Source organism: Ambystoma mexicanum, chromosome 2p (assembly GCF_040938575.1).
Source record: "Ambystoma mexicanum isolate Mex_15411 chromosome 2p, UKY_AmexF1_1, whole genome shotgun sequence".
In the NCBI taxonomy this organism is placed as follows: Eukaryota; Metazoa; Chordata; class Amphibia; order Caudata; family Ambystomatidae; genus Ambystoma; species Ambystoma mexicanum.
The window spans coordinates 1,452,062,268-1,452,085,807 of NC_090923.1; the positions used below are offsets into that span (position 1 = coordinate 1,452,062,268).

The 23,540-nt window shown below is 46.9% G+C and overlaps 1 protein-coding gene across 6 annotated transcripts in view; it reads right to left on the bottom strand.

The window, feature by feature from the left end:
- Window positions 1–23,540, bottom strand: part of SMARCD3 (SWI/SNF related BAF chromatin remodeling complex subunit D3) — a 764,638-nt gene that overhangs the window by 73,857 nt on the left and 667,241 nt on the right. For all 6 annotated transcript variants that reach the window (XM_069646019.1, XM_069646022.1, XM_069646020.1 and 3 more), the window contains one exon: window positions 1,663–1,785. In XM_069646019.1, coding sequence (XP_069502120.1) covers window positions 1,663–1,785 — 123 coding nt within the window. The remainder of the gene's footprint in view (window positions 1–1,662; window positions 1,786–23,540) is intronic.

Here is a 23,540-nt window from a genome sequence, read left to right on the forward strand (position 1 = left end):
CATTCTCTTTTTCTATTCTATCCACTCCATCAGTTCTGTTCACTTCATCCGTTCTGTCCATTCTATCTATTCCATCCTTTCCATCTACTCATCCGTTCATTTCACTTCATCAATTCTGTCCATTCTATCCGTTCTACCCACACCGTCCTATCCATCTACTTCACCCGTTCCATCCACTTCATCCATTCCATCCACTCCGTCCGTTCCATCCACTCCGTCCGTTCCATCCACTCCGTCCGTTCCATCCACTCCGTCCGTTCCATCCACTCCGTCCGTTCCATCCACTCCGCCGTTCCATCCACTCCGTCCGTTCCATCTAGTTCAACCGGTTCATCCACTTCATCCATTCCATTCTCTTCACCTATATCATTTATTGAGTAGGGATTTTAAAACGGGAAAACTTAAAAAGGGATATTTATGATCTGTACAAGAAGAATCTGCATTTACTGTATATAGCAGGAGTATCTCACATTTTACAACTCAGAGATTGGGCTAATACAGTAGAAACATTTTTGGATACCATTCTATATGTACAGGTTGTGTCTACTTATAAAGAGCCAGGTACGATTGAACCATATCTGAAACGTTTCCCCAACAAAAGATTGAGGAATGATTTTATGCGTTTTAGGTTCAATGGGCCTCATTAGGAGTGTTGCGGTAAGGCAACAACGGCGCCGGTAGTGCTACCGGCGCCGTGGTTACCTCGCCGCAACATTCCGAGTTTGCTCGCGAGTGCCGCTCTGGACGCCTGGTCAGACCGGGTGTGCAGAGCGGCACCCGCGAGCAGACTAGGATGGCAGCCGCGGTACCGTTACAAAAGGTACTGCTGCTGCCATCTTCCCCATTCCCATCGAGCCCTATGGGGGCTCAAATTGGAATGGGGACGTAGCGGGTCCGAGTCCCGCGAATGGGAATTACTGGGCCTTCCAAAGTCGGAACGGCCCGGTAAGTTCCCTTTTGCGGGACCCGGTCCCGAGTTTGGTGGTAGCCATGCCCTTATTAAGGGCATGGCTACCACCAAACTCGTAATGAGGCCCCATGTCTTTTTGACAGATTATATTTTTTGACAAATTATATTTTTAGTATTAGAAGAAAATAGGAATAGAAGGGGAAATAAAAACAAGCTGTAGATATTGTCAAAATAATATCATCTGCTGGTCTCTTCCCACATTGAGAAATCAAAGAATCTATTATTTTAGAAAATATGTATCTAACACTGAATGGGTACCTTCTGATCTATTTTCGATGAATATCATGCATGGAAAATCATGTTTACTAATCTAACAGCACTCAGGTTTTTAAAATTGGTTGTAAAATGTGTTAATGAATGGAGTATTCTTTAAATATGTTAATATTCTATAGTAATGATTTTATGTAATGGTTTTAAGTAATGCATTTTGTTCCATTGTTATGTAATACATTTTATTTTGTAAAGGTTTTTTTTTTTTTAAACCATAACAAATAAATAAAATCAAAGTGTATATTGGGGACCTAGTCTAATTTTTAAAACCATTCAAATCCAACCACATCCAAGACATTGCTGTATCCACGATAGCAGAGCAAAATATGTGTATACAAGCGTAAAATAAGTTAGGGTACGAGATTCCAAAGAAAAGAGAAATGCAATACAGTAGAGTGCAATAGAAAACAGACACGTCTCACCTTCAGATCCCTGCTCTGGGACCGCAGCCAGTCGTGGATGTACCCCTTAGGATCACGGGAGAAGCTCAGCATGAAATCACGTTGGATCTTCAGTTGGTTTATGGACTCAATGGTCTCATGAATCTAAAAATGTGAGAAAAGAAAGGTGATCATGCAAAGCTCTAACATGAGCAGTCAAATTCAAATCTTGGGATGGCAAATGGGTTATTAAGATAGAGTATAACACACATATAGCATTCAGTAAGAGAGTGTCCACAGACAATGTTCTGAAAATAAGACTGCCTGGTATTGGTGAGGGTATCTGTTGTGCAGATTGTTGTTAGGGAGAATGTTCAGTTTCTGTGCTAATTCCCTCTAACCTTAGAGACTCTCAGCGCTTTTGCTAGAATCTGGGATCTTTTTGATTTCTAACCTCCTGAATGAGTAGTACTTTTTGCTACTCACTCGTGTTTCTCTTTAACTTGGATTTTTAACTGTTTTATGGAGTCTGGTAAACTCCATAGGCATTGTTTTTTTGCATAGTGACACACAGCACCCTCTGTGCAGTGCCACTGAGAAGTCCCTTGGACTTCTCCTAATGTTTAAATACATTTTTTGTGTGAACTACAGTTCCCAAGAATAGTGGGATAGCTTTTATCTTACTTACCTTTTCCTTTTGTGGGTCCAGCACCCACCACCCTATGTTGAGTACTGGGGGGTTACATAGTAACTCCTTATCTCACTTCTCATGTAACTTCTTGTTACACTAACTAACTTGAATGACTGATGGCAGTGTTACTTTTTACTACCTTTTGTTCAGGGTACTTGCAGGCTGATTTCTCAGCTGCAGTACAGCACCTGTGGGTGACATTTTTTTCAAAATGGTCCTGTTTTCTTTTTTCACCATTTCTTGTTGGTGATTTCCATCTGGGCTTTTACTGTTGTTTGAATCGTGTTTGAGTCCTTTCTGCATTTTGCCTTTGGCGGGCTTCAGCCCTGAAGCCCGCCCAGACTCCAGTGTGTCTGGGAAGGCAGGAAGTGAGGGAGGAGTCAGAAACTTCAGCAGCCTTTGTTTGTAGGCATGCCTGACCGAAAACCTGTTCCAACTGTGTTTGTAGCTGTCCTAGAGGATGATCCCCCCCCCAGACCCCTGTGTGATTGACAGCTGTAGGGCTGTGAATGAATGGGACTTTGCATAAAAGGTGAGGTTTTTGGGACTACAGGCGGAGTTGACCACTGTTAGGGAGAATTCTCAGAAATTTGCTAATTTCCTCCACCTTAGAGACCCCCAAGCAACTTTGCTGGATTTTTAGGACTTGATTCTTTTAACCTGGAGAGAGTGAGAGCATTGTCCCCCACTCTCCCATGTATTTTAATGTGATTTCTTAACACTGTTTCTTTTGGTTATGGAGCCTGACAAACTCCATAGGCCTCATCTTACATTGTGTCACACAGCACCCTCAGTGCAGTGGAACAGGGAAGTCTTTCAGATTTCCCAAAGGTTTAAATACCTTCTCCGGGATAAACTACTGTTTCCCAGAGCAGTAAAGTGAAATTCACTTTACTTACCTTTGTAACTTTCTAGACCCAGCACACACTATCTTACAATAGGGTGCTGGATGGGGTTACCGAATATCCCCTTTGTCTAGCTTCACATGTAACATTTTTATGTTACCCTTTTCTCACTGAATGGCTGGTGCTAGTGGTTTCGTTTTAACTACTGTGGTGTGCCTTTATCGCGGGCTGCGTTCGCAGCTGCAGTAAAGCACCCAAGGGTGCCATTTTTGTCAAAACGGCTCTGGTCTTCTTTTTTTGCCATTTCTTTGTGGAAAGGTCCTTGAGATTTCCTCTGCGTGCCAAACCAGATTTGGTCCCATTGTTTGCTTTGCCTTTCTGCGGGATTCATGAGTGAAGCCCGCCTCTGGCTCCAGGGTGTCTGGGGTGGGCAGGACATGAGGGAGGTGCCCGAAACTCCCCGTGCTTAGACTCCTAGGAGAACCAAATGCACTCTGTGGTTATTGGGTGGCTGACTGTCCGGCAAGGACTGCCACACTGCTGGGTGCCTGACAGCTAGGCTGGAATGAATGGGAGAGAACTGAATAAAAGGCGAGGTTTTTGGCTTGGAAGGCAGCGTCGACCACTGGACGAAAAAACCGAAGAAGAACTTGAAGAGGACGCCTGCTACAACTCCTGGACCGTTGGTTTGGCCCCCTCGGTTGCTTTACTGGAGCCGCGAACGGTTGCGGTAAATGCAAACCATGGTAGTTCATAATGAAAACCACTGCAACCAGCCATTCAGTGAGGAAAGGGTAACATAAAAAAGGTTACATGAGCATTTAGAGACAGGGGATATGTAAGATTGGGTGTGCTGGGTCTAGCAAGTATAATGCTAAGTAAAGTCAATTTCACTTTACTGCTCTGGGAAACAGTAGTTTATCCCAGAGACGGTATTTAAACCTTGGGAAATCTGAAAGACTTCCCAGTGGCACTGCCCTGAAGGTGCTTTGTTACACAATTGTAAAAGATGATGCCTATGGAGTTTGTTAGACCCCATAACCAAAAGAAACGGTGTGTATAAAATCACATTAAAATACATGAGGGAGTGGGAAAAAGGGTCTCACTCTCTCCAGGTTCAAAGAAAAATCACGTCCACAAAATCCAGCAAAATTGCTGGGGTCTCTAAGGTGGAGGGAATTAACACATTTTTGAGAATTCTCCCTAACAAGAGATAAGTCCTCTTAACTTAACAGTACCTTTGGTTAGAAGAAATGTTTCCAGCTGGCTTCTGTTCCTGTACAGCTCTGCAGATCCTGGTGTTCCTGGGCCTCAGTCATGGGGACAAGACGGAGGACTTCTGGGGACTCCTGCACTGCAATGGGAAGGTCGGCGGCAGCAATGGGCAAACTTCAATTCAGCTGCACTTCGTGGTTTCAGGTCCTCGCGTCTGACAGCAAATAGCAACACAGAGGTTCTCGCATACCACTTCAGACTTTCCTTGCATCTGGGGTCCAGCACTCTGTTGAGGTGGCTCAGGCTTGGTCAGTCCTACTTCAGGGAAGTCCGGAGGATCTTCCTGGCGCTCAGGTCAGACCTAAAAGCAATCCTCTCGCTTTGGTGTTCCTGTCCCTGGCACTTCAGTTCCAGCAGTGGAGGTACAGCCAGCTCCGAGAGGATGTCCAAACGAGTTCACTTCGGGTTGATTGGTCCCACCAACCCAAGGGGAGTAGTCGTCCTTGCAGGGCTTCTCTAGTCAAAACGAATTTGGAGCTTCAGCACAGCAGCAGGGCTTCACCGGGCAAACCAACGGTCCAGGAGTTGCAGCAGGCGTCTCTTCCAAGTTCTTCTTCAGATTCCTTTGTCCAGTGGTCGAATCTGCCTTCCAATTCCAGCCTAGCTGTCAATCACACAGCAGGGTGGCTGTCCTCCAAGGACAGCCAGCTGGCCAATCACCTATGGGTGCATTCCTGTAACCATGGGGATTAAGCACACAGAGTTTCGGGAACCTCCCTCACTTCCTGCCCCTGCCAGACACGCTGGAACCAGAGGCGGGCTTAACTTGTGAATCCAGCCAAAGACCAAAGAAACAAAGGGACCAAACCTGGTCTGGCGCGCAGAGTAAATCTCAAGAAGGACCTTTCCAACTAGAAATGGCGAAAAAACAAGACCATGGCCATTTTCACAAAATGGGCACCCATGGGTGCCTTACTACAGCTGCGAACGCAGTTCGCGGTAAAAACACACAATGGTAATTAAAAGTAAACCACTGCCACCAGCCATTAATTGTAGAAAGGGTAACAAACATGTTATATGAGAAACTAGACAAAGGAGATACTAAGTAACCCCTCCAACACCCTATGGTAACATAGCATGTGCTGGGTCTAGAAGTTACAAAATGTAAGTAAAGTCAATTTCACTTCACTGCTCTTGGAAACAGTAGTTTCCCCCCAAGAGGAAGCATTTAAACTTTTGGGAAATCTAAGAGACTTCCCTGTGTCACTGCACTGAAGGTGATGTGTGCCACAATGCAAAGATGATGCCTAAGGAGTTTGCCAGACTTCAAAGTCAAAAGAAATACAGAGAATCCAAATCACTGAAAAATACATGAGAGAGTGGGAATAGGGTCTCACTCTCTCCAGGTTAGAGATAAAAAGTCCAGCAAAAGAGCTGGGGTCTCTAAGGTTGAAGGGAATTAGCGCAGTAATGAGAATTCTGCCGAACAGCCAGGACAGCCTAAGTCAATTGGACTACGTCACTAGTGCTGATGCACTTTGTTAGGGAGAATTCTCAGAAATGTGCTAATTCCCTTCTGCCTTAGAGACCACCAGCTCTTTTTGCTGGACTTTAGGACTTTTCATTTCTAACACGGAGAGAGTGAGACCATTTTCCCACTCTCTCATGTATTCTTCTGTGATTTGGACTCTGAAGTTTGACAAACTCCATAGGCATCATATTTACATTGTGACACAAAGCACCTTCAGTGCAGTGACACAGGGAAGTCTCTTAGATTTCCCAAAGGTTTAAATACCTTCTCTTGGTGAAACTACTGTTTCCAACAGCAGCGAAGTAAAATTGACTTCACTTACATTTTGTAACTTTCTAGTTCCAGCACACACATCTTACAATAGGGTGCTCGACGGGTTACTTAGTATCCCCTTTGTCTAGTTTCCATTGCAAAATGTTTATTACCCTTTCTACAAATAATGGCTGGTGGCAGTGGTTTACTTTTTCCTACCATTGTTTGCGTCTACTGCGGGCTGCAATTGCAGCTGCAGTAAAGCCCCATGGGTGCCCATTTTGTCAAAATGGCCCACTCTTCTTTTTTCGCCATTTCTTGTGGGAAAGGTCCTTCTTTAGATTCACTCTGCGCGCCAAACCAGGTTTGGTCCCTTTGTTCGTTTTGTCTTTAGCAGGTTTCACTGGTGAAGCCCGCCTCTGGCTCCAGCCTGTCTGGCAGGGCAGAAAGTGAGGGAGCTGCCCGAAAACTCCCTGAGCTTAGTCTCCTTAGTTACAGGAATGCTCCCAAGGGTGATTGGCTGTAGGGCTGTCCTTGGAGGATAGCCACCTTGCTGTGTGAGTGACAGCTAGGCTGCGAATGAATGGGTGAAACCTGCATAAAAGGCGAGGCTTTTTGCTTTGAAGGCAGAGTCGACCAATGGACAAAGGAATCTGAAGAAGAACTTGGGAGAGAAGCATGCTTCAACTCCTAGACCGTTGGTTCGCCCAGTGAAGCCCTGCTGCTGTGCTGAAGCTCTGAATTCGCCTCGACTCGAGAAGACCTGCAAAGGCTGACTTCTCCCCTTGGGTTGGTGGGACCAATCGACCCCAAGACGAGCTCATCTGGAAATCCTCTCAGAGCTGGCTGTACTTCCATTGCTGCTGCAGGAACCGATTGCCAGGGAGATGGACACTAGAATCAAGTCAGTGTCTTTAGTCTGACCAAGCTCCAGGAAGATACTCTGGACTTCCAGGAAGCAGGACTGACCAAGCCTGAGTCAACTCAACTGAGTGCTGGACCCTAGATGCGAGGAAAGTCCATCAAGGTATCCAAGAACCGTGGTGGTGCTATTTGCGAGAGTCACGAGAAGCTGAAATTTGCATAGTGCCACTGATCTGAAGTTTGTCCATTGCTGCTGCCGACTTTCAATTCGTAGTGCTAGAGTCCCCAGACGTCCCTTTTGTCCCCACGACTGAGGCCCAGCAACAGCAGGATCTGTAGACCTACACAGGAACAGAAGCCAGCTGGAACCAATTTCTTCTAAACAAAGGTGACTTACCTCTCGTTGTGTAGCCTTGGTAGTTCTCAATTGAGACTTGTCTTGGTTGCTCTTGCAGAGTTGCTTGCAGCTTTGCCCCTCACAAGCCTCCCAGCTTGTGCCCTACAGTGATTTATTTTTATACAAAAACTTCTAAAACATTGTGCAAGACTTTTTACCTACCTACAAGAAGTGCTTCAGCTCACCTAGACTTTTGCTCAACTAACAGTGGCTGTCCTGGCTCCCTGAACGACTCTTCTTACCTCTGACTTTGTGCTTTACCTTTCCCCCAGGAAAGGGTTAATTTACTTTGCATTGGAAGGTTCAAAAAGTACTTACCTGTTTAAGAATATTTGTTAACAATTGCTCTTCTTCCCAAAACCTTTTCTTTGACACCAAACTCAGTATCGCTCTAAACGTACCAGTGATATGTTAATGTCCACAGTGTCCTAGTTATTTAAGTCACCTCGGGGTGTAGGAAGAATCTGTGTGCCATCCCAAATGGGTATTTGCTGATTTAAAGAAACTGAGAGTGTGTATTTTGAAGTATATTTTTGTGTTACATATATGTTGCTCAATTCTAAAGAAGGCTCATTCAACTGACTGTTAAATAAATCAATTATTGTTTAATCAAGAAACGTTGTGTGTAAGTGTTTATTTGAATAACTGTCACTGTGAATCTCTGTGTGATAACCCTACAGCTCACATGGACACCTCTTGAGATAAGCTTGGCTGCTCAATCACTCTACCAACTTGTGTAGGACATGCTTATACCAAAGGTTGGGTTAACTATTGCCAAGAGGACAAGGCTGGTGCAGTCTCCCACAGGGTACTGCATACAATCTTGCCTAACGCACTTCTTCTTGGACAAAGTCTTTCATAAAGTCAGATAGTTCAAGAAACTCTGAACAAACACAAGCTGTTAAGCCAGTGCAAGGGTAGTTTAAATCAAAACTCAAAAAGGTAGGCCAATGAACTTCTCAGGTGAGAAAGCACGTCTTATGGCAATAAGGTAAGTACCCCAAGCCGCCAAAGTACCTATGGTTTGAAGGAAGTGTTTCAGCTGGATTCCTACTTGCTACAGCCAAGCAGAACATTGTTCCTGTGCTTCAATTGTGGGGACAAGAATGAGGACTTCTGGCAGGCGCCTGCGGCAGTACCTGGGAGAGGGCTTCGTCAGCTACGGATTTTCTTAGATTCCGCAGCTCTTTGTGGTTTCAGCACCTTTCAAACCGCACTGATGTAGAACGAATGTTGCTGGTCAGATTCTCATTGTTACAAAGGTCGAGCACTCTGGTGAGGGGACTTTTCCGGACTTGAATCGTGTCTCTGGAGTTCCAGCAGGATGCCCACAAGGTTTAAGCGCAATTCGGACTTCGGAAAAGCATGCACCGCCAGATGGCTTGAGGTCCCAGGGTATTGGGGTATTCCAGCCCCACAAGGTCGCCACATGACGTGGGATGGGTCAAAATGCAGGTCTTCTTGAGTTTAGTGGGTCTGACCAGGCTCTGGGTCGGGCCGTCCGTTTCAGGATCCCGAGGTCGATTGGAAGGAAGGGCTACAGCAGGCTCAAGTTACTAAGCAGGTTCTCTGGTCGCTGGAAATCGTCTGAGCTGCTTTTCCTTCATCATCCTCTTCGGTTTTGGTTCCAGTGGTCAACTTGCCTTCAGCCTCCAGGTTCAGAGTATTTAACAGGAACTACAGCACAACTTCTGCATTCTCTCCCTGCATTTTCCAACAAGGGGCGGTCTGGTTGTCCAATCACGACAGCCAGCCCCCCCCACTGAGATTTGTCACCATCCAGGCAAGTAGGAAGACAAAGGGCTGTGGAGCTTTGGACTCCCGCCGAAGATAGAAATCCCACAAAGGAATTTCCTGCCCTAGGTATCAGGAGAAGGAAGAATGATGGACAAGAAACACTAAAATGGCGGAAAAAGAAGACAGGCCATTTTGGTAAAATGTGCATCCATGGGTTTCTTTACCAGAACTGTGCAAACAGCCCACTGTAAAGGTGCACCGAATTAATAAAAGGTATCACTGCCACCAGCCATTGAAGGTAAGCTTGTCCCTGTAACAGAATTGTTAGTTTTAGGGTGAAAGGGGATACATTGCATCTCCGCAACACTCCACATAAGGTGGAGTGTGCTGGTTTCACTTAATAAATTGTAAAAGAGATCCAAAGATCCTTTCTACTCTTGGGAACTGTAGTTCTCTCAGGGTTAGCCAGAGAAAGTTAAAAGGGGAGCCCAAAGGGCGACCCAGCAACAATAGGCACTTATTGCCAAAAACTTGTCAGAGGATAACTTTTAAAAGACACTATGGAGAGTCTAAAAATGGCACCCATAAAAAGAGTAAAAGATTCTGTGAGTGTGGAAAAAGGTTCCCACTCAGAGTGTTAGGCAGAATTGCATGCAGAACCCTCTGGGATCACCACATACAATTAGTACTACATGTGTTAGCAAAACCAACCTTTGGTATAAGTCTGTACCATTTTGTGGTAGTGAGCTGAGCAGCCAGGCTTATCTCAAGAGTGAATGTGAGCAGTACCAGTTATTACACAGAGGTTTTTCAATCACAGTGGTTCAAGTAGACACTTATACTCAAGGTTTCTTGGTAAAAACACTTATTAATTTATTACACAATCATTTAGAAAACATTTCACTAGAAGGAGGCAACTTACCATTATATACCAATACACTCCAATGCAAAACTAAGTTTTTGAGACAGTTTGAGCTCCCCTGAAATAGGAGCCAAATGGCAGTTCAGTTACTTAGAAGTGAGCAAAAGGCATAAGGTAAGTAGAACAGATCACATATATTTGTTACAGTGCAAATAGTTTCAGTTCACCAGAAGAACAAGTTACTTACCAACTGGTATCGTTGTTTCAATAGGATGGTCCTCCAACGTATTCTACATCTTTAACGTGTAATGTCCACAGCTGTGCACTTCGGGATCTTTTTCGGCAAAGGGCGTCCTGCGTCGATGACGTCGGGTCAATGTCCCTCGAAGGCCTCTGTCGAATGTTATAAATAGGACGCACGGCGCCCGTAGCCTCAGTTTGTTTTTCAACCATAACATGTGGCACCAATCCAATGCCTGCTTGACTGCAAATAGCCTTGCGGAAATGTAAGCTGCAATCGCATAGGAAATTCTCCAGAGGGGCAGGCTGGGAGGGCGATGTGGAATACGTTGGAACATGCAATCGAAAGAACGTTACCAGTTGGTAAGTAACTTGTTCTTCGATTGTGTCCTCCAACATATTCCACATCTCTGACAAGGCTCCCAAAGCAGTACCAGAAAAATGGAGGGAAAAGAATTAAAAATACCCAATCAGATGGCGGAATAAAGAACCGCCTTACCAAAGGCCATATCTTGGCCATGGATCGTATCCAGGGAGTAATGTTTAACAAAGGTGTGGATAGAAGCCCATGTGGCTGCCTCACAAATGTTCCTAACAGGAACTCCCCGTTGGAGGGCGGTGGAAGTAGCCACGCCCCTAGTGTCATGAGCTCTTAACCCTTCTGGAGGGTCCCTACCCGCCAATCGGTAACACTCGGTAATGGTGAGGATAATCCACCTGGATAAGGTCTGTTTGGTAACAGCCTGGCCCAATCGGTGTCCAGCATATCCCACAAAGATTTGATCATCCACTCTGACCCTGGACATCCTAGAAATATAAAAGCTCAGAGCTCTCCTAGGATCCAACCTATGTAGGCACTCCTCTTTCTTACCAGGATGCGGAGGATTGAAAGAAGGAAGAACCAGATTCTGGCTCAAATGAAATTCAGAAACTAACTTAGGTTGAAAGGAAGGACGTACCCGTAGTACAACCCTGTCCTTGTAGAACACAGTTAAGGGCGGCTTAGATGAAAGTGCCTGCAATTCACTCACTCTGCAAGCGGAAGTAACCGCAACCAAGAACACTGTCTTGAAGGACAATAATCTCAAAGGACAAGAGTGCAAAGGTTCAAATGGAGCACCCGTTAGAAATTTCAAAACCAAATTCAAATCCCAAACCGGCACCTGGAAAGGGGATGGCGGGAACACATTAGTCAGTCCTTTAAGAAATTGCGAAACCAAAGGAATCTTAAAGTAAGAGCATTCTTCAGAATAACGCTTAAATATAGACAGCGCCGCCAGGTAACCCTTAATGGTACCTACTTGAAGGCCCCTGTGGGCCAAAGAAAGTAAGAAAGACAAAACCATAGGAATGGAACACTGAAAAGGATCAACATTTTGTCCTCTGCACCAGTCGCAAAACTTACGCCAACCGCAACGGTACAGGGATTTTGTTGCTGGCCTCCTGGCCGAAAGCAACACCTCCATCACATCATCCGGGAGGTACCAATCCTTATACCTCAACCTTTCAGATACCAAGCGTGAAGGTTGAGAGTTCTGACCTCTGGATGGAGAACCTCTTGGAAGGGAAGAGGGTGTGGGGGGCAGGTGGACATTTCTAGAAGGTCCGGGTACCACGCTCTCCTGGCCCAATCCGGAGCAATGAGGATCACGTGGGAATCGAACCTCTGTAACCTCCGCAACACTTGAGGAATGACGGAGACTGGAGGAAACACGTACAGCAGTGAGAATGACCAATCCACTACGAATGCGTCTCCCAAGGCTCCTCTCGGAGGAAATTCCCGTGAGCAGAATCTCTCGCCAAAGGGCGAAGATCTCCAGAATGACTTCCTGAGCCAACTCCCACTCGTGAGAGACCGTGCTCTACCTGCTCAGAGAGTCCGCCGCCGCATTTTCGTCTCCAGCCGAGATCAAAATTCCCTGCTGGATGGCCCAGAAGCAGAACTGCATTGCCTCTCTGCACAAAGGGAGTGACCCTAACCCGCCTTTTTGTTGAGGTAATGCATGGCACTGTGTTGTCCATCATGATCAGGACACTCTTCCCCCGCACAGATGGCAGAAAAGCCTTCAGGGCCAGCCTGATGGCCCTCAGCTCCAACAGATTGATGTGGAGTTTGGACTCTGACGGAGACCAACGACCGCTGGCGGTCAAGTCGTTGGCATGAGCACCCCATCCTGTGAGGGAAGCATCCGTCACTACCATCACCGCCGGTCACAGTTGTCAAAACGGCTCCCCCTTCATTAGGTTACCTTCGTTGGCCCACCACAGAAGATCCTGGGAGACCGAGATTGGAATCTGAACGGGATCCGACATCTTGCCTGAGAACTGCGACCACTGCATCTTGAGGATCCATTGCAGGGATCTCCTCCTCAGCCTGGCCTCTGGCACCAGAAAAATGCAGGATGCCATGAGGCCGAGCAACCTTAAGAATTCAAAAGCCGGGAGACTCTGGGCATGTTGAAATTTGTTCACTATCTGCACAATGTGATGAGCCCTTATCTTGGGAGGAAAGCATTTCCCCAAGGACGTGTCCAACACAGCCCCGATGTACTGGAGCTGTTGAGAAGGTGTCAGATGCGACTTCTTGATATTGAGGGAGAAGCCCAGCCTGTGGAGGGAGCGGCACGCGAGACTCAGATGATCCAGTGCTTGCTCTGGAGAATGCCCATGGATCAGCCAGTCATCCAGGTAAGGGTAGACGTGAATCCCCCCCCCTCGCATGAGATACGCTGCCACCACCACCATTAGTTTGGTGAAGACCCTTGCGGCAAGGTCCATCCGAAGGGCAGGACCTAAAACTGAAAGTGTGAGTCGCCAGATGCAAACCTCAGGTGGTACTTGTGCTTTGGATGAACCGGCACATGAAAGTAAGCATCCTGTAGGTCCAGAGACATGAACCAATCCTGAAATTGAAGGGCCTAGAGGACTTGAGAAAGAGTGACCATCTTGAACTTGTCCTTCCTGAGAAGTTTGTTTAACCAACACAAGTCCAGGATGGGTCTCAATCTTCTGTCTTTCTTTGGGATCAAAAAAGGGGAGTACCATCCCTTGTTCCTCTCTGCTACAGGCACCAGTTCTATGGCACCTTTCCGGAAGCTTCAACGAGAAATTCCCCGGTGGATTGTCGTGAGGATGCTTTAGGAAGGGAAAACAGTAGCCGTGGGATATAGTATCCAGAACCCACGCATCCTGTCATGATCTCTGCTTCCAAAAGGTCAGGGTTTTCCCAACTCCCTTGGAAGCAGATCCATAACCCAGGTTCCGAGTGCCAACCAGTCCCAATTGGGACCTTTTGGACCCAGTCCTGGCGCCAGTGGCACCAGGCTCATAAATATGCCCAGTCCCAGCGCTGGAAGCGCCGGGCTCATAATGCTTGGGTGGACTTACCTTCAGCAGACCATGCTGCTTACTTGCCTGCCAGTTGAGCCTCTGATCCTCTTCTGTTTGGAACTACCTTTCCTGTTGGGTGGGGCTGGAGCCACTCCCTAGATTCAGAACACTGGAACTCTTCTGGAAGGCAGGAACTCTTTTCTTACCAGGAACTCTTTTCTTACTTAGGCGTGGCTGTGGAAGGAGACACCTAAGCACTACAGGAGGCTATTTAAACCACACCCGGTGGATGAATCTTGCTTTGCGTTATTCTGCAACCTCTGCAGCAGAACGCTCATCGTGTCTTCTGCATCCGGTCCTGGGCCTAAGGAAAAAGGCTTACCATCCTGAATCCAGTCTTCAGCAACACCTATAAAGACAAGAAAGAACAGGTTAGCATTCCGGCATCTGAAAGGCAAAGGCTTACCATCCTGAATCCAGTCTTCAGCAACACTTATAAAGACAAGAAAGAACAGGTTAGCATTCCGGCATCTGAAAGGCAAAGGCTTACCTACTCTTCGTGCGCTCCGGAGGTCTTCACACTGCATTCCGGCATCTGAAAGACAAAAGTTTACCAACTCTTTGCACGCTCCGGAGGCGTTCGGCGCTGCATCCCGCATCTGAAAGACAAAACAAGGTGCGTTTAAAGACATTGGGGAACTTTAATACTCACGTGCCATTACTCCTTTCCACATCTAATCCAGTGGGTATTCCGGCACCCTGCAGCCGCTCCGAACTCGTACCTGCAAAATAAAAAGACAGTTAGAGCGCATAGTGAAGCAGGCAACAAGCGCTTACTTACTTGCTTCCAGGCACTTCTATTCATCACACGGGCTCCATCTTCAACTCACTTCAGCCCGTCATCCGCCATCGCCGGAACCCTGCAAAACAAGAGACATCATTACTAAAGACTTTAAAGACATTTGAATGACTCGAAACTTACCGTCCGTGCAGTAAACGACGGACAGCAGTCCTCTGAAGTCAAGAGGCCTGCGCTACCTATCCAGTGAAGAACTGGTTACAGCACCCTGCCCCGAGGCAGATGGAGAGCTCGGCATTCACTTACCTAAGACATCTTACTCTACACGTCAGGCATACAGTGCACAGAGGTCCAGCCCAAAGAGCCAACCGGGTGCTACACATCACCTTTGAAGATACGGTAGTCGCCCAGTCAAGACCGGCGCCTCTGCGAGAATCAGGTGAGCGTTACACATCCGAAGTAATGGCTCGCCACTATTCGAGATGCTGAGACAGTCTGCCCCCAACCGGCGAACCATGGGAAGGCAAAGAGGCAGCTCCCTCAGCGGCTTTGGCACCTCTACTTTCCCGACCACCACAGGTACTTTTTCGCTGACCCCTTTGACTGACGGCCACTCTCGTTCTACCAAAGGAGGAGTAGTAATGAAAAGAACCTCCCCTCCACTGCTGTCCCCTTGGACGAAAAGGCGGAGGTTGACTCACAACTGCGCTTAAAGATTTCACTGCAGCTTTCGAGGTCTGCAACCTCTCAAGGCTCTCGTCAGCCTTGTTGCCAAATAAATGTGCGCCATCAATGGGCATGTTCAAAAGATGGGCTTGCACATCCGGGGCAAAACCCGACTTCCGCAACCATGCAAATCTGCGTATAACGGTGCTCGCAGCCATGGAACGGCTAACACTGTCGGCCGTATCCAAACACGACTGAAGGGATTCACACATCTTGCACGAGAGCAAGAAACCCATCCCTGTCTGCCGCCTCGGGAATATGCTCAGCGCTAGAGAAACACAGTTCCACAGAGTGTGTGAAAACCTTGCTAAGGCACAAGTGGAGTTGGCTGATTTCAACGCCATACTCCCTGCAGAAAATACCTTGCAAGCCCAACCGTCGAAGCGTTTGCCGTCCCTATCAGGAGGGATGGTAGAGTACGCCGCCTGCCTCAAGGTGGCCGTAGCCGCCTGAACCACCAAACTCTCGGAAGTGGGGTGAGTGGATAAGTAGCTGGGGTCTCTAACAGAAGGGCAGTACTTCTTTGTCAACGATTTGTTAACAGCCGGAAGAGATTCTGGTGACTGCCAAAGGGTTCGACGCCGAGAGCATTGACAGCTTCGGCATCAAGAGCGACGAAGGCTTCGGCGTCAACGTAGACCATGGCACCAACGGCGCCGAGGGCTGATAAGAAGGCAAAGCCTTGATGTCCGAATCCGATGGACACGGCGCTGACTGAGTCGACGCAAGCTTCGAGCCCTTAGCAGGTTTCTGCGGTCTCGCTGGGGACGAGGACCGAGACCTGGAAGCACGTCTCTTACGAATACCCTGAGCCTTGACTGAACAGGACCTCAAAGGTTCCCGATTCGAGTCACGTTGAGTGCCCGGGCCCAAGACGTGCGAGCCACGGTACGAGACTCTTCCTGGCTGGCTTCATCAGAAGGCACAACCGGAACCGTGCCTTGCGATTGAAAAATTGCCAACATCTGTTCCTTAAAGGCAGCCCATTCCTCCGGAGTCGAGGACTTCGTTGGGCATGCCACTTTCCTTGCGGCGCAATCCGAGGAGGAGGACGGGGAAGGCGACCGGTGATGGAGCTTCCTAGAATGCCGGGACGAGGAAGAAGAATGGCGGGAACCACTCCGGGACCGAGATCCCTGGGCCTCCTCCTGACGCGGAGAATCGCCTCTCGAGTCGTCGGTGGAAACCCTCTTGGACCATTTAGATTTTCGGGATTTACTGGGTTTAGAACCCCTACGCACCTGAAGCTTCCCCTTACGCTCCTGCAAGGCCTTGGCAGTCACCGACTGGCATTTTGAACAGTCGTCAGAGTCGTGACTCTCACCCAGGGACCACAAACAAATGCGATGCGGGTCGGTGATCGACATTTTAGACTTGTAGTCCCGGCAAGTCTTAAAGCCAGACCGCGGAGCTGGAGGGGTCGAAGAAGAAGACATCACTACCATGAAACACACGAAGCGCGCTGAGTTCTCGAAGCAAACACGTTTGTGGAAAAAACGGAACTGAGTCTACGGCGCGTGCATCCTATTTATTATATAACATCCGGTGACGTCGCCCTCGACGGAGGCCTTCGAGGGACATCAACCAGACGTCATCGACGCAGGACGCCCTCTGCCGAAAAAGTTTCCGAAGTGCACAGCTGTGGACATTACATGTTAAAGATGTGGAATACGTTGGACTTCATTTGAAGAGTTCAATTCAAGTCAATATGCCTAGGCCAATGTCGATGGGCTAGTGTTCTGGATAGGAAAGAGCAGATCTGGTATCAAGCCTTTGCAAAAGTTCTCAGAAGTAGTGTAGGCAAAAAAGAATCATATGTTGGATCACAAGCTGATTAAGCCTGCAAGTTGGCAAAGTTTTCACAAACTTTCACCGCAAGAGTGGCGTTCTCTCAATCGGGTTGGCACAGTACCTTAGTATGAAGAAACAATTGCAGCTGAAGTCGGTGGTTCCTGGCAGTTCCTGCAGATCTCACTGTTCCTGAGCCTCAGTCATGGGGACAAGAGGGAGGATGTCGGGGGACTCCTGCACTGCACGGGATCGTCGGAAAACGCAAACAAAATGGAGTCACTTCAGATCCAGTATCTGTAATTCAAGAACACAAGCTGGTGTCCCTCTCCCTGGTTAATCCTAACCAGCCTTGAGAATGGTATCCAGGTGGCTTACAAGTTGATTGGTCCCACCAACTCAAAGGGAGAAGTCGTCCTCGAAGGGGCTTCTCTGTTGAGATGGACTTGGCAACTCGGACCTGCAGCAGGGCTTCACCGGAAAAACCAACGGTCCAGGAGTTGCAGCAGCTGTCCTCTTCCAGCTCTTCTTCGGTTCTTTCGTTCCAGTGGTCGACTCTGCTTTCCAGTCCAAGAGACTCTCCTTTTAAACGGTTCTCTCCCTTTCATTCCAGCCTAGCTGTCACTGACCCAGCAGGGTGGCTGTCCTTGCCGGACAGTCAGCCAGCCAATCACGCCAGAGTGCATTTGGGTCTCCTAGGAGACTAAGCACAGGGTGTTTCGGGCACCTCCCTCACTTCCTATCCAGCCCAGACACTCAGACGCCAGAGTCAGTCTTCAGTCCTGAAGCCCGCCAAAGGCATACGAACAAAGGGACCAAACCTAGTTTTGCGCGCAGAGACAAATACTAGAAGGACCTTTCCAAAACGAAATGGCAAAAAAAGAAGATCGGGACCTGTTTAAACAAAGGGGCTTAAGGCACCATCTTGAAAGACATGGCTCCCGTGATTTTTAGCTACCGGTGTTCGCGGTCGGGGAAAATCATGGTAGTTTGTTTTAAAACGACTGCTCCAGCCTTGTTTAATAGGAAAGGGTAGCATTTGACTGCTACATGAGTATTTAGACACAGGGTATACTATGTAACCCCTCCAGCACTCCATTGTAAGATGGTGTGTGCTGGGTCTAGGAATTTGGAAAGACTAGTAAAGTCAATTTCACTTTACATTCTCTGGGAAACAGAAGTGTATCCCAGAGAAGGTATTAAACCTTTGGGAAGTCTAAAAGACATCCCTGTGTCACTGCACGGAGGGTGCTGTGTAAAACACATGAAAAGATAATGCCTATGGAGTTATCTAAATCTCCATAATTAAACAACACAAGTGTAAAACACACATCAAAATACATGAAAGAGTGGGAACAAAGGCTCACACTCTTTCCAGTTAAAAGAAACAAGTCCTCAAAATCCAGCAAAGTTGCTGGGGGTCTCTAAGGGAGAGGGAATGAGTACATTTATGAGAATTCTCCCTAACACTCATCCCCCCCAGACTAAGGGACAGAAGGATTTAATCCACCCCTGGATGGATCTCCTTACTCTAGTTGGTCAAACATTCTGGAGAGACCATCAGCATTTTGGTGATTACACCCTGACCTGTGTTCAATGGTACAATCAAACCCCTGTAGGCTGATTGACCATCTTAACAATTTAGGATTTCCCCCCTTCATCTGGATTAACCATCTCAAGGGTTGGTGGTCAGTCTTAATCACAAAAGTAGATCCATACAAGTATGGTCTAAACTTATTCAGTGACCACACAATAGCAAAACATTCTCTTTCAATGGGTTCCCATCTTGTTTCTGGTTCCTTCAGCTTCCTGCTGATGAAGCAGATGGGGTGCTCCCTACCTTTCTCATCCAGCTGACTCAGAACTGCACCTATACCTGCATTGGAAGCATCTGTTTGCACAATAAAGGTTTGGCTGTAGTCAGGAGCTCTTAAGACTGGAGCTTGACAAAGGGCTTTCTTAAGTCCTTGAAATGCCTTGTTGCACTCCTCATTCCATCTGACATTTTTAGGAAATGTGGGTGAGGAGACCACATTCAAGGGAGAAGCTATGGACCCATAGTTCTCTATGAAGTTCCTATAATAACTAATAAGACCTAAAAAGGAAAGGCTCTCACTTGGGTTTGAGTAGTAGGGGTGGCCCATTCCTGTAGAGCTTGTACTTTGCTAGGCAATGGCCTTATTTCACCTCCTCCTACCTCATGTCCAAGGTAGACCACTTTGCTCTGATCAATTTGATATTTACTTGCCTTTATGGCCAAATGAGCCTGCTCAATAGCCTGCAAAACATAACCTAAGCGGTCAACATGTTCTTTCCAAGTAGGAAGTAGGGCTTAACACTGCAATGTCATCCAAGTAGGTTTTGGAATGTGGCAGGTGCATTCTATAATCCAAAAGGCATTACCTTAAACTGGTAGAGGCCTGCTGGGGTTGAAAATGCAGTTTTCTCATTGGCATGGTCTGTCAGGCCTATTTGCCAATAGCCTGACGTTAGGTCACATGTACTGTGGTACTTGGCTGAACCAAATTTGTCCATCAGATCATCTGTCCTAGGTAAAGGATGTGACTGCATTTAGAGCTCTATAGTCCACACAGAATCTCAACTCCTTGGATCCTGCCTTTGGCACTAGTACAATTGGACTAGACCATGAACTGGTAGAGGGTTCTATTACCCCACGATCAAGCATCTTGTTGACCTCTTCCTTTATGTGGCTTGTGACATTATCTCATATCTTGTAACCTCTGCTTTTAACAGGTAAACAGCCACCAGTGAGAATATCATGCTGGTCCCAAGGGGTCAAGCCTGGTGATAGTGAAAACAGGGAGGCAAACTGATTTAACAGAAACCTGCACTCCTCCTGTTGTTCCAGTGTCAGAATAGAAGAGAGATTAACTCCTTCTATTTTCTCATCTAAAGGTTGTCACCTGAGGATATCAGGTAGAGGTTCACTCTCTTCCTCCTCTTGAGCTGAAGCTAGAAGCAAAGCTCCCACTTCTGGTCTTGAGACACAGGCTTTTAGACGGTTGGTGTGAAAACCCCTGGGGGCCTCCTTAGGATTGCCTAAGTCCACCAGATAGTTGACCTCTCCATTTTTCCCACAACCTTGAAGGGTCCTATCCATTTGTCCTGTAAGGCCCTCTCCCTCTGCCTTGTAGGAACCATAACTAAAACTTGCTGGTCTTGAGTAAACTCAACCATGTTGCCCTTCTGGTCATGCCAATGCTTCACAAGAGCCTCACCTGCTTTTAAGTTATCAGATGCTTCTGTCATCATGTGTGTCATTCTCCCCGGAGACTTACCACATAGTCAGTGACTCTCACTGGCTTGGGAGAAGGAGCACTCTCCAACCCCTCCTTAATTAGGGCCAACAGACCTCTAAAGCTCAAAGGGACTAAATCCAACTCCCTCCTGAGGGACTTCTCTATAAGCAAAGAGAAGGCATGGCAGTAGAAGGTCCCACTTTCTTCTAAGGAGTTCTTCTAAGGCATCTATCATGCTCTTTATAGTACGGTTAAAGCTCTCTACTAATCCATTCGCCTGGGGATGGTAGGCAGTTGAGAACTTGTAAGTCACTCTACAGTTTTTCCACATGGCCTGCATGTAGTGGGACATAAAGTTTGATCCCCTGCCAGAGATGACTTCCTTAGGAAAACCTACCCTGATAAAAATACCAAGTAGGGACTTAGCAACAGTCTGAGCTGTAATAGTCCTCATAGGTATAGCTTCAGGATACCTAGTAGCATGGTCTACTACAACCAATATAGTTTGATTGCCTGAAGAGGTTGGAGGGTTTAAGGGACTAACAATGTCGATTCCTACCCTCTTAAAAGGGACTCCCACCACTGGTAGGGGCACCAAAGGTGCCACATTCTTGTCTCCACTCTTGCCAGAGATCTGACAAGTGTGACAGCTCCTACAGACTTTATCTACATCAGACCCCAACTAAGGTCAGTAGAAATACAGAGAAAGACTTTCCTTGGTCTTCTTGAAACTCAAGTGACCATTCAAAGGAATCTCATGGGCTAACTGTAGGAACTGGTGTCTTGTCTCTAGAGGCACTACATGTCTTCTGTAGTCGCCTGGGATAGACTCAGTTGGTTCACTGTAGAAAAGGCCATCTTCCCAGTACAACCTATGCTTCCCTGGCTCTTGCCCATCCAGCTGGGAAGGTGCCTGATGGCGAAGACCTTCAAGAGTAGGGCACTTCCTTTGACCTTTGCTGAAGTCTGCCCTACAGGGGCCACCTTCTGCCAGTAAAGACTGCAGCTCAAGATGGTCTTTAGGATCCAGATCTCCAACAGGGGTAAGGTCTTCTTCCAGCTCTGAATCTTCAGCAGCTGATAAAACCTTTCCTGGTTGTTCTTCACACTCAGCCTCAGCTGGTGGAGTAGTCACAGGTGTGACTTTGGATAGTCCCCTCGGGGATGTCCTTGTTGGTGGCACAGGAGTGCTTTCTGACCTTTTCTTTGAGATCTTGGATTTCCCCTTTGTCTCATTCTTCTTTGAAATAGCAGTTAGTAATTCCTGTGAGCTAGGTGTTATAGATTTCTCTGTAACATCCTCTGGAGAGCCATCTAAGGTACTCTCCCTGCCCCTCCTCGTCTTCTCCTGTTTCCTTTTGCTGGGAGGCCTGGGGGTGCTTGATACAACTCCAAGAGTTTTTAAGTCATTCCCCAACAGGACTCTCTCAGGCCCCTCACTTTCTACACTAACAGGTATCTTGACAGTCATGTTGTTGGACTGGATGAGAGCGGGTTATCTAGGAAGTATTTGTACAGGGCCTCTAGCAAGTTTAGTGAGGCTTTTGGGTGCCTTAGCAACATCCTCAGCCTTGAAAAAAGATTCATCCACTACTGTAATGCTGGCCCCAGTGTCTCTAATGGCAGGAGTCTCCTGACCATTTACAAGTACACTGTCCTTGTAATATTCTTTGGTGTTATCTGGAATTGAATTATAGACATCTAAATTCTGCTGTTGCCACAGACCCAGGGACACTAAATAAACTCTGGCAGAGACTCCAATGCGGTCTTCAGTCAGTACTTGAAAGTTACCACTTGCCATATATACTTCTTCCTCTGGGGAGAAGGCTACAGAGACAATGTGGATCCCTGAAGGTTTACCCTTGCATCTGGGATCCCCTTTCACATGGTCAGTAGACCCAAAAGCATAACATTTTCCAAATGTTTTGACAAATGGGGGTTTCTGCTGACCTCCCTCTGGTTTGGCACCAGAGGTTTCACTGGCCTGATTTGGTTTCCCTTGTGGCTTACCCTTCTTACATTTGGGGCCCTCTTTTAGATTGGCGGTATTAGAATTCTCTTTGCCATCTTTCCTCTGCTTTTTCCCATCATCCTTCTTCTGAGTTGCCCCAGGATCCTTGTGAGTGGCCCTGTTGGCAACCCACAAGTCAGCAGCCTTTGCTAACTTCTTTGGATCAATTTCCTTAGAGTCAGCCAAGTGCTGTCTCAGCTCAGGAGAGCAGGCATCATAATAGATTCCTCATTCCTTCAAAAGTGATAATTCTGTAACCCTTTACCCAACCACCTAAGTTTTTCAACATTCACACACCCAGGTATCCCAAGGAGTACCATCATGCATTTTGAGGGTCCTAAACCTTTTAAGGTACTGGGAAGGAGTTTTCCCAAATCTAGCCATCAAAGCTAGCTTCACATTTTCATACTCCAATCTTTCAAGTTCCCCCACCTCCATTACAGCATCAGTTGCAACCTGGGGGAGCCTAGACAAAAGCCAAGGAATCAACTGATTCCCTGTGAAACCCTGAATCCCATAGTTATGTTCAAAAGCCGCCAACCAATCTAAAATATCAAGTCTCACCTCATACATACACACAGCTTCTTTACGCATGCTAGGTCTTCGGACTGGAAGACCTAGAAGACTCTGGGATAGAAACATTTTCAAGAGACGATTTCTTCATTTCAAGAGCATGATTCATTTCCATTTGTCTGAGTCTGATTTCTTGATGTTTACTGTCAGTTTGCATTTGTATTCTTTTGAACTCTAACCCAAGTCTCATTTTTTCAAGACGGACACATTCTGGACTCAGTATTGGACTTGGTAGGATCCCTGTGGCTAAAGGTTGAGGCCCAAGAGCTTGTTGAGGTGCAGCGGGGGCTCAAGTCCTGAGACTCCTCTAACTCTTCTTGCTCCTCAATAACATTAGAGTTAGACTCTGAATCATTATCATCCTCATCAACATTTGCTGAGGGAGTAGGTGTAGCAGGCCGACTTCTCAGACTTTGAAAATCCAACAATCTTTCAATCAATTCATTTTTCTTGCCTTTAACAGAGAGAGACCTGACCTTACAAATATCTTTCAGTTGATCTACTTTTAGAATGATCAGGGCTTTCTCTCTGAAGTTATCTATATCAGGCATGATAAACATTACTTTTCTAGTGGTGCTTAGCCTTGTGAAGGTTACTATTTGAACAAAGGTAAGCAGAACTCTCAATGTAACAACTATACAATGTATCGTCACCGCCTGCCACCAGTGTTAGGCAAAGTTTGTATGCAGTTCCCTTTGGGACCACTACACACAACTAGGAATACAGGTGTAAGCAAAACCAACCTTTGGTACAAGTCTGTACTACACAGTTTTGGGGTAGCATTTCTGGGTAGCCAGGC